Below are 12,121 nucleotides of genomic sequence, written 5' to 3'. Positions count from 1 at the left end.
ATATGATTCAAAACAGAAATAGAAACCATCCCCAGTGTCACCCAGCTTGGAGCTCACTCACTCTTGGTAAGGAGAGAGCACTTCAGAAACATCCCCATCCCTCCAACATTCACCACACAGAGAATAATAAAGCAGTAAAAACTTAAAGTAAAAACACTGTTTAATGTTCTTGAAGGTAATATACCGTTATTTCAGCTAATTTGTGGGCTAATGCTCTGTATTTTGGTTTAATGTTTTTCTTCTACTGCAGACACATGCATGTAGAGTCCAACAATTTGTCTAGTAAGACCCAGATAAAGAAGTCTAAACACTACTTTTAACAGCAAAAAATAAAGCTTTTCAGGCTTACTCACACCTAACACACAGCAACTGTGCCAGGTACCTTCCATGCCTTGAGTGCCCTCCTGCTAACCATTTATTTGTTCCACCTTTTGGGTGAGTGCAGCAACACTCCCTAGACTTCTTCCAGTCACCGTTCTGAGACCATGACTGTGGTCTTTCAGCTGATTTCTCCCCTCCTTGTCAACACAATCAATGGCAGGAGCAGTAAGACTTCGGCACCTCTGCCTCCATTTGCAGTCCCCCCTCATTATCAAGACTACAGTTAACAAGGCGTAAGAACAGAGTATTTAGTGAACCACTACAGATTTCCAAGCCCCTTTTTGACCTAAATATGGTGCCAGCAAAAGCTTCAGCCATACCCAGCTAAACAGGAGAAAGTGGTTTTTTTTCTTTGTAAGGACACCTAACGGTATTTGTAAGGATGCAACACATCATGTCTGGCTGCTACTGTTGTCACACTCTTCTCAACACAAAGCTGTGTTAATGCCAGTCACAATTCAGGACTTTTCTGCTTTATTTGCAGCAGGGAATTGTATGATTTAAAAATTTTAAAAGAGGGGAGATAGACTCACAGAGACATTAAACACCTCAAGTACCTTAGAGGAAGTGGAAGGGATTGAGAAAGCCCAATTAAACCAACTTGCTCAGGTCTTTCTGTGAAGAAAGAGCTCCTAAACAGGAGCCCACAATTCTAACAGAAGCTCTGTGCTCAACACACTCCATCTTCCTTAACATTCATGCTACCTGCTATCCCACAAGGCTAATCCTTCTGCTAAACTGAGCCATACATGTGATAGAGGTCAGTGACCTCAAGCTAACTTAGGCATCAACAGTTGCATCACATACATTGCAGGAAGCGTTTTTTATGGCCTAAAGCATCAGTAACTGCTCCAATGCAGTGCTCACCAAATTACTCCTTTCAAAACTAGCTTAAACAGAGCTAAAAAAAAAAAAAAAAAAAAAAGGCAACCTTCAGAGGGGACCCACAGTTGCAAGTAGGTAAGTAGCTTGCTCCACATCACCACATTATGATCCAATCTACACAATTCCACAAGGCAGGAACTGATCATTCATTTTATGCTTCAAACTTAAACACTCATTTTAAGAACAGGGCAGACTACTACTGCCTCAGCAAAATGCTGCCTCTTCAATACCAGACACAAACTCACATTTCAGATTGCAAGAACACATTCCATTGAGAGTATCCGCTACAGTTGGTATGTTTGCTTCTAAAAGGCACCATCTATTCATGTAAAAAAAATAGTTGTTCAAGTCATGATTAAAAAGAATGTAAAAAGTAAAAAGTACCACCACTAGCAATAATTATTTTGCTGCTGCATGAATCTGAAGGACAAGGGAAGATGCACAGTGTATTGGACTTTCTGAGAACTTTTCCTTAATCATACAGATATTGTATACACTCAGGAACTGTCACAGAGAAAAGCTAAGAGCAAAAAAACCCACCTTGGTTTAAAACAAGGTTTCAACTTCATTAAAAAACAAATTTTCAAGAACAGATGAGAATCTAACATTTGAATAAACAGGAATGTTCAAATGTATAAATGTATTGGAGTGATCACAGAATTGTCTAGGTTGGAAAACACCTCTAGTATCATCAAGTTCAGCTATTAACCTATGATACTGATTGGGTTAGATCAGTTTTAAGAAAAAAGTTCAGGGAAACCTTACTGCTGTCTCCAGCTACTGAATGAGAGGATACAGAGAAAAGGGAGCCAGACCCTTCTTGCAGATGCACAGGATATTAGGAAATGTTGCAACACAGGAAATTCCCATCACAAGGCAAAACTATTTTAATCATGAGGCTGCTCAACTATCAGACTGGGGATGCTGACAGGCTGTGGAGACTCCATCTCTCGATCCTTCTCACTGAGCAGGAAAGTGAGCTAGATGCCCTCCACATATTCCTTCCAACCTGAACTATTCATGATCCTTGATGACCCTTCAGAGAACTGCAAATTTCATTTCATGATTGATAATGTATCAGATCTAAAGGTGCCTTGTCTAAAACAGCTGATCAAACTCATTTTTCTTCCCATTTTATGACCTTGAATTTAACAGAATCAAGTCTTAAATCCTGTTAGTTTACATCTGCTTTCAAAATGTTCTATTTGTGTGGCAATAATAATGATGAATTAATTAAATAAGCAGGTACCCCCAGGTTAGACAACATATGGCAACAAACCCCTTAAAAACAACAGTAACTACCTGGCAACACAGATAACCAGCATCTGTGATAACAGAAGGATTTCAGAAAATTCACAGTCCAAGCTCAGCTCTAACAGCTGAGAGAATGAAAAATACAGTATGTTTCACTAGAAAACTTTCTTCTCACCCCTGCCTCAAGTCAGATGGAGGGCATATGTAGAGAACAGGTTCAGCTAGAAAGCCTAGATTTGAATGTTTTCACATTTTTCTCCATGTCACTCATCTAAAGGAAAATGGTGCTAGATTTCACAAAAGAGTTGGTATAACTCTGACTGAGCCAAAGATGTTTGTAAATGGATTTAACACAGTCAAAGCTCTAGTTTAGATGCTCTTTTACACTGATTAAAACCTGATATGTTCCTCTGACTTGCACTACCACAGCCCCCAACAGTTTTTTTTAACTGGGCTCCAGTTTGTAGATTTTTTTGTTAAAGAACAACAGAAACTAAACTGAAACATAAATAAGACTTAACGAAAGGACTTGAAGGGGTAGGGGAGGAGCACATTTAGAAAGTTCATGCTGAGAATGAGGTTGCTAACAAACAGGGAGGCCTGTTTCCTGAAGCAGTTCAAGCTTTCCTCAGTTTTGACTTTGCTTACAGACTGAAAAAAAGGACGTGTGCATTTCCTGTAGACTTCCGAACAACTCTTATTGTTTGATACTTTTGAGATTTAAGAAGCAGACAGCAACAGTCTGAATGGGCCAAGAAAAAAGTCTGACACTGAACTTGAAATTTGTCTTAGGTTCAGTCTCCTACAGATGCAAAAATTAAGGCAATGTGATTTATTGATTTAAATAATTTACGTAATTTAAAATTAGTACTGAAGAAAACAATAGAAGTTAAATAATAAAGAATTAAGAAGGTATTTCAGCAACTACACCCAATAAATGGCAAAGCACAGAGAACATGGGAGTACCTTCCACTATGAAGAAATCCGTTTGCAACACATGGCCATCAAAAGCAATTTTTGAAACAGCAGCAGAAAGCTACAGGCACACCACATGCAGCCTTACTCTGCCATGGAATTAAGGCCAAAAGCAGAGAAAAAATTTCAATTATTTTTATTACATTAATTCAATTACAAAAAAACCAGACCAAAGATCAGGACAGATCCCACACTATAAATGGGCATTGTGGATGAGACACTCAGCCTAATCACTGATCTAAAACGTAAAGACTGCATCTAATTCAGCATACACAAACTAGCCACTTACTCATAGTCACTTGTTCCTCCCACTGTCACCCTATTAACTTTACTCTTATCTTTGTAAAACATACATTGGCATCAGACTGGACCTTGATGATAGAGAGTCACAGCTTCAAACAATACTTCATTGAACTCGCCACAGATTCACCTTCAACTGATGTGGATAGATGTGTTCTTACAGTAGTAAATATTACTTCAACTAATGATCAAAAATAAACTTTCACAAGACTTAATATTTTTTAATTATTACTTATAGTTCTATTTAAGATTACAAGGCAAGTATGTATGTGTCACATTCACCATTAAGGGATACCATAACTACCAATTTAAAAATCAACATACTTGAAGCATGTTAATCCTATTATTTTAAGCATCATTAACTCAATAATGATTTTATTATATCATCACATCTTATTTCTACTATTATAATAGCTCCTGGAACATGTAAACTGTATTTATTAGATGGGGATCTTTTATCTTAACTGTACCATGTTTGAAACAGGTAAACTATAACAGTGTAAAAACTTTATAATTTGCGCAGAACTTTCTTCACTTAAGATTTCATATAACACTTGACAGATAAGAATAAGTATATGAAAATGAAACATTTCTCAGGTGTTACTTTCATTCTCATCAGTGCAGCCAAGAAAGAATTGATAAATTAGCATTCAAATTTCTGCTCAGCAAGAAATATAGCATTATTGTCTGCTGGAATATTTAATGCTGTCATCAAAATAAAGTCTTGCATGAATTCTCAATGTACAGGCATAGCCCCAGTTTACTGAACATTTCCACACTCTCCTCCTCTGTGAAAAGAGACAACAAAAACTATGGTCTATACTTCAAGGCCAAAAGAGCCATATGGCATGAAAAATAAATTGCTGGCAAGCCAGAAAAAACAGCACAAAATCATGCTCGAGCTGCAGAGCCTCAGCTTAGTAACCAGTGAGAAACTCCTGCGTAGTCTATTGCTACACCCTCCCTGCATGTGAATTTTCACCATAGAGCCATTTTTTAGGGTGCTCTGTCTTTTCAAGAGCACCACAGAACATGCAAAATGAACCATTATCTTTACTTTATTACCATTAGCTTGTTCTCTTTCATTGTGCATATTTAATTGGGGAAAAATGGTATAGAATGACTGGTCACAAAAACCTCCCATAGAGGCAACGAAAACCTGCTCCCCTTATGACTATTTTTTTTTTTTAACCGCCTAAAGTAACAGCCTGTAACTGGCTCTTTTCTTGGGTAAATTTTGCTTCTCTCCTTTGCAGAGAGCAAGGAAACAAGACTTGGCAATAAGAGGGCACTTGATTAAATTTCATTTTCAAAATGTTTCTGACATGTCTGCACTATTTTCAGTGTCCAAATGTACCTTGAATGTAGGATGCTTTCACTCTTGACCTTATTACGGAGGTTTTACATCCACCATTAGGATTTCCTTGCAATAGACTGGGACATGAGTAAGATTTCCATGAGTCCACCACCCATCCTTATTGACTCAGCATAGCTTGGTTATCAGGAGAAATGAACTAGCTCCCTAGTTATGTTTTCAGTCATAAAATACTGTTCAAGTGAGAAGCAGTCCCTACAAAGGTAAAAACAGCAAAATAAGATATGTCAATCTAACACAAAATTGAGAACATTAAATGTCAAGCACAATACAACACAGAGCTGAAAACAACACAGGATGCAAAGAAAGGAATCAGAAACGACTGCATGACAAGACAAGAAATCTCTAAATATACATGATGACTAAAAGGCTGTGTGGAAAACTAAGTGTGCTCACTGCTAAGCAGTTATGGGACAAAGAAGTGAGAGACAGAGTCGGAAGAATAATTTCCTGAGGTCAGATTCCTGTGATAATAAAGTCATCACTTCAAAGTTACACCTGAAGGTAATAAACATAAGCAGTCCTAACAAAGCTTCAATTCTGAAAAAGCCTATAAACCCCAAATTATAACAGATCCCTAAAAATAAACTATACCGAAAAGGCTCAAACTACAGGCCCCTGCTAAACTATAACTGAACGGTTTCAATTAATGCAACATTCCCTTAACATTTTAAAATATTCATGGAATTGGTAGAAAATAGTAAAATATATTTTCAATTTTTAATTTCAGGACTTTCCTAGTAGTAAACTCAACAGCATCAAAGGCTCATCGTCGACCTGCCTATAAATGAGATAGAACTAAGAATAAAAGTATGAGACTCAGTTCTATTAAAAACACAACAAAAGGAAACATATCTTCTCCTTTCAATCCAGAAACAACAGATAAATTAAAAGACTGGCAGTAGATCAGAATATTTGGTTGCAAGCCCAAGATAGTCTAAAGCATGACAAAAGGGCCACAACCAGAGACTGCTATTGTTTTTAAAAAGTCCTTCAATATCAGAGCTCTAAATATCCCCTGTGTACCCAGAGAATGAGAAGAACATGCTTGGTTTTAGGTTGAGAAAAACCCATAAGCACTTTTGAAGTCTTACTAAGGTGTAAAGATCAAAATTAAAAGGAGTTAGGAAGTTTCTCCTCTCCCACAAAGCTCCTCTAAACTACTTATTACCTTAAGAACTGGTTTGCATCTCACTTGAAACTGATGCCCACAGATGGCAAACCTTCCACTTCGTACAGCTGCTGGGTCTCCTGCAAGCTTACCTTCACAAGCTTCATCTCCTTCCAAAAGAGAAGGAAAATAAAATTCTGTGTCCTTTCTCTCTGCTTCCCTTATGTTCTTCACAAAGGACAGAGCAATCAGCTTGGATACCATGACAGATACTCAACCCAGGTTAAACTGCTATCCCATTTGAATCATTCAGACCATTTCCATTTCACTAGCCATCCTCCTACAGCATGGATAAAAAGCAGTACTATGTTCCAGGATCCAGATATTTCAGTGACTACCTGATCCAATGAAAAAATCCCATGCCTCCTCCACTAATGAGAAATTCACAAAAATCCACGTTCAAGGATGGAACAAGCCTTTAGGAACATAAAACATGATCACATGTAGTGTGATCTGGCCTCAGGGCCAGAAAGCAAGAGTAAACCACTACTAAAAATTGTGTAGTAAACAAGAGCGACTAAATATGTCAGGAGATGAGTTTTAAAGAAATACTAAAAATAATTAACAACTAATTGTAGGAAACTAAAGATAGGACATTACAATCAGTGTACTCTTTTCACTGGGAAAAAAGCACATTTATTATTCTTCTGTTAGTGCTGGAGACAGACTAGGTAGATCATTCCCTGTACAGAGTATAATTCATTTAATCTGAATTTAAAATGCATCTCTTAAATCTAATAAACTAATCATTGTTTTCTGCATTATTTAAATGAAGTCGATAACCCAACTCTATTACTCTGAGTTTTTGCTTTGAATCAGAGTCAAAACATTATGCTGAAAAGAAAACTCCATCTCTGCCAGTTTTTTTGGCAGCGAAACAACTCACACAAACGTGGGAAAATGTGTTTTCTTTCCCCTTCCCACTAACTTGGTTAACATGGTTCTTTACATGAGTCAAAGCCATCTCCCTCTACAACCACACAAGTTAAAAGCTGTTTTGGGAGAAAGATCAAATTTTAAAAGGTGACACATGTTCTAACCCAGGGCTATCTTTGCTATGAGCAAGTCCACTCATACTTGAGAAGCAAAAATCCCCTTTGAAATAGACATTTTCACTAAAGTATAATTGGGTCATCATGCCTTTTTGCTGTCTTGCATTTCACTGTTCTCTTCCACCACAAATAATCTTGTCCTAAAACATCTCCTGAGAAGTGCTGAAAAATACCTGATAATAATACAATGTATGATTTCAAGGAGTTGTTCAATTCCCACTATTTCAATATCAAATTATTTATCAAAATTATCAGTGCCTGCAAGTACCTAAAGTAATAAGCAAGACATTATTATGAATTGTCTGTACACCTCTCTTCCCAATGAAACGCAGATCCTTATGTGGAAGCCAGGAGACTGCCCAGATAGTTTTTGTGAACAGAGCTGTCACATACAGAAAAACTATATTGAAAGCACAATTTATCATGGGGACATAAATCCCACAGCTTGCTTTGCAATTCTCAGATTTCAAATGTTCTTGCTGAGATACCTGACTTCAGGAGGAAGTCTTCACCTTTCAAGTACCAAAGGGGTTACACAAAAAAATGGACAAAGCACAGCTTCATGTTCAAGTAGATGGCTTCTCTAGTTGCAAGTTCAAGCAAAATGAAAAAAGACATGCACCTTGCTCTTCTGAAATCCATACCGGTAACACTGCACTTCTTCACTCATATTCCTCACTTGCATGAGCAGTTCCATGAAAATCAACAGCACTGAACTGGCACATGCTAAGTGGTTGCAGAACTGAGAACATTCAAAAAACTCCCTCTTTTCAGCACAGCACAAGGGACTCCATCCAACTTCCCTTTGAAGTTGATTAAGAGTACTCCCACTAACTTTCCAACGAGTCTGACTCCCACTAGAGTAAATATTTATTCCTGAATACTTACTATTTCCTCATTCGTTAACCCCAATGTGAAAAATCACTCAAAGAACAAAAAGTGAACTGTCTGTCAAGAGTTCATACATACAACACATGAATAGCAAGATGCCAGTCATAATAACACTTTTACTTTATTTTTTTTCCTAATTATTAGGCCAACAGGTGATCCCTCCCTACTGTTGAGGAAAAGGCACAACAAGACTGAAGAAATTATAGCTTTACAGTCATCCTAGTACCGACACCCAAAAAAGACAGACGGATCATAAGGCTCTACGAAAAATGTGAGACTAACAATTGAATGACAAAAAAGCAGCATAAATGAAAAAGGATGTAAAATGAAAAGACTAACCTACAAATTTTTCAAAGATAAATGTATTTAGGAAACTTTGCAGGAAGTTTTAGTGAATGGCCAACACTTCTACCTATCTAAACAATTTTATTTTCTTCACCTACATGTTGCTGAAGCTGCAGTTAGAAAGTCTGCTCCATATATATAAAATCAGGTTCAGAAAAAGTCTTCAAGAAGCTTTGTAGTCCTAAAGCCACTTTGTACCAGAAAGAAATCAACAAAACTATAAATTGAAGGTATGAGAAATCCAATTAAGATGCCTGGAATTACATCTTCTAAATAGAAAGGGTAAAATACCTTTCTCCTTTTTGGAACATCCCTTTCATATGGCCAGGTTAACATCTCAGAACAGTTCAAAGAGGGAGGAAATAAAAAATTGAACCTGGGAGAGGGTAAAGAAACAACCGTGGGAAAAGGGTTTAAGCAGGTACTGCTGCCTTATCAGTGAATTTTAAATACCAAATTTCATTCTCCTTCTGAAACAACAAACACATACCATAGTGCTACAATAAACGCAAACACCACAAATTAGACCACACAAAGCAACAGAAGGTGTGCACTATTTATGTATACAAATCCAATGGATGGACACAACAGGAGAACATCTTCATGAGAAATGCACAGTTACACACCACAAAAAGAAAGTGCAGATGGTACAGTAACAGAAGTGACTATTTGTCTGTGGACAGTTCTAGTTTCACTGCTGTTCAGAAGGCTTATGTGTTACATTTTTCACAAAGGGGGAGACAAAGAAAGCAATAAATCTTTTTTTTCCCCCTTCAATCTTGGCTTCCCAAATTAAATTGATTTTTATTGTTTGGCTGTTTCACAAATCTGAAAATTGCTCCTCATTGTGGCAACAGGGAGATTTCAACTGCTAAGTTTACGTATAGATGTTTCAGGAAATGCGTAAAAGTAAGTTAACTCACATCCAGAAGTTCAGATAAGTATACAAGTACATAAATGCCACTGGAGCTATGGCATTAACACTGAAACATTTATTCTAGTATATCTGAAAGCAAAAGGAAATGTTTTGATGATCTATTGATCAATTTATTTTTTCTGTTTGCTGTAACATAGTTGAAAGGCTAAACAGAAAAGCATATAGTCCTTTACTAGAAGGTGCTTATGCACGTAACACACATTTGTTCCCTAGCACTCTTATGACAAAAACCAACTCAACAATCCCTAGCTGTACCCACATAACACACTACAAACAGAACAGGTACCTTCTGCTTATCACTTTGTGCGTTACCTCTTCTCACCTCCCCACTTACCACCCTTAATGCTCATACACATTATTTATACTTTACTTCCTTCAAAAGATGAGAATGATGTTGAGTCTTCAAAGCAAAGAAGATGTTTAAAAAATTCTACCAAGACGACAAAATGAGTATTACACACAGAGCCACAAACAGATCCTGAATGCACCTTTGCAAGTTGTATTATTCACTGAATTCAACAACCCTTGGCCAAATGATCCCTACTGACACAAATATCCTGCCAGCTTCCATTAAATGCAGACTAGGAAAAGTATACTGCTCCCAAACACAGGGTCTTGCTCTCCCTAGGTCAAAGAATGAAGGACTAAGCCATTGCTACAGGTTGGTAGCAGATTTGATTGAAAAGACAGAAAGATAGACAACTGCATCAGCAAGTGATTTCTAATAGGTTCTCTGCCCTGCCAGCACCCTCTGCGTTCTGCAAACTCAGCTACACCGACTGCAGCCCCAGAAACATGTGACAGCGTTACTTACTTGCTGCTACCAAGAAGTGTACTTGTAGGAAATGTAACAAAGTGGGTTACCAAAACAGCTAGGCTGCGCGCCCAGGTGGCACAAATAACGCTCCTTTCCCTTTGCAGAGTGCTCTCGGGTATTCTATGTGACACTGCTGAAGGGAAATAGCACACAGTACAATGTAACGCTGCAGCGCTTCATGTGCTAACACACCTCCAACTCGCCAGTGAGGGGCCAAGGGCGCCTGGCTGGCGTCACCAGCTGAGACATTAAACACCACATCCCTGTGACCCATGGCAAAGCAGAAGCGTGGGCAGATCTTCAGTTTTCAGCAGTAGTTTTTCAGGCCCATCTAGCATCAGCTCCTAAGCATTAGATGATGTGGAACAGTGTTGTGGAGGGGAGGAAACTTTCCAAATACCTCATGCTATCACAGTCCCATTCAGAAGAAATGGAAAAATATGAGCCAGTGAGTTACAAAGAGCTCATGAACTAGTACATTTTGGAATATGTACAGATAATAAAATAGTTTCCCTTTAGCACAGTGCTCTGCAATAGCTCGAGTACACAATGGCACTATGATAACACTATCCGAAGCTGTCCGACTTCAGAGCACACATTAAAGCAACTCTAAGCTACCTCTTTGACCAAGTCTCTCTCTTTTACCAATGACATTTCAACGGAAGGAGCAGAAAAGGATTTGAGACACAGCCAACAGCGAACCACTGCGTGAGCATTCCCGCAATCCGGAGGTCTCTCTCAGAGCAAAGTGTTGATTTTTTTAAGGTGTGTCTGCTACCCTCCAAAACAACTTTTGCCATTTAAAGCCCCGTCGGGCGGCAGAGTGCGGACAGACTGCTGCCGCCGCGGGAGAGCAGCAGGACAGCGGGTTCGGGTGGCGCGGCGTTCCCCGGTGGAGCGAGGGCCGCGCCACCTCCGCCCCGCCGCCGGGCAGGGAGGGCGCGCCGCGGTCGCCGCCCGCTCCGCTCCCCTCCCGCTACTCACCCCCGCGACCTGCCGGACCGGAGCGACGGCGGCGAAGTCCGGCGGCGGCAGGCGGCGGCGGCCGCGGCACATCAGGACGATCAGGGCGCCTAGCGCGGCGGCAGCAGCGGCGCAGCCCGCGTAGAGGGCGAGGCGGAGCAGCAGCAGCGCCAGGCACGGCGGCCCGCCGCCCCCTGCCTCGGCCCGCTCCTGCCCCAGGTGGACGACGGACACGGCCAGAAGCCCCAGCCCCGCCGCCAGCACGAAGCGGGACGAGCCGGGATCCTCGTCCTCCTCGTCTTCCGCCGCCTCCTCCTCGCCGCCGCCGACCACAGCGGCGGCCGCCGGGGCGCTGCGGCGGCGCGCCTCGCCGCCGGGGCCGTGCGAACCCAGCGGGCCGGGGGAGGCGGCCCCTGCCGCCTCGGGCTGCCCGGCCGTGCTGCTAGCGCTGTCGGCACCGGGGAACATGCTGCTCCTGGCGCCGCTGGGAGCAAGCGCATCTCCCGCCGCGGCAGCCCCCTGCGAAGGTCGCCGCTCCCGGGGCCCCCCCTCTCCTCCGCCGCCGCCGCCTCCTCCGCCGCCCGCCGCCACTGGCACCGCTGCGGCCGCCGGGGGAGCCGGAGCTCATGCCCAGCGGCAGGCGGGTGCGCGGCGGCCGGGCCGCTTTCCGGCGGCAGCGCTGCCCCGCGCTGGGCGGCGGGAACTGAGCGCCGTGGCAGCAGCCGGGGAGGCCCCGCCGCGCCGCTCGGTGTCCGGCCGGGGAGGGGGCGGAGGC

General features: G+C 41.4%; 1 protein-coding gene across 1 annotated transcript in view; it reads right to left on the bottom strand.

Annotated features, from left to right (window-relative positions):
• SNX25 (sorting nexin 25) overlaps positions 1-12,099 on the bottom strand; it is an 81,684-nt gene extending 69,585 nt beyond the window's left edge. The window contains exon 1 of the mRNA XM_085058788.1: positions 11,368-12,099. Within this exon, the coding sequence (XP_084914914.1) occupies positions 11,368-11,814 (447 nt within the window). The 5' untranslated portion in view covers positions 11,815-12,099. The remainder of the gene's footprint in view (positions 1-11,367) is intronic.
• Positions 12,100-12,121: the final 22 nt, after the last annotated feature.

Source organism: Lichenostomus cassidix, chromosome 4 (assembly GCF_008360975.1).
Source record: "Lichenostomus cassidix isolate B80296 chromosome 4, HeHo_3.0, whole genome shotgun sequence".
NCBI classification, from domain to species: Eukaryota; Metazoa; Chordata; class Aves; order Passeriformes; family Meliphagidae; genus Lichenostomus; species Lichenostomus cassidix.
The sequence above is the reverse complement of the archived record's forward strand: the minus strand, read 5'-3'. Positions and strand labels throughout refer to the sequence as shown.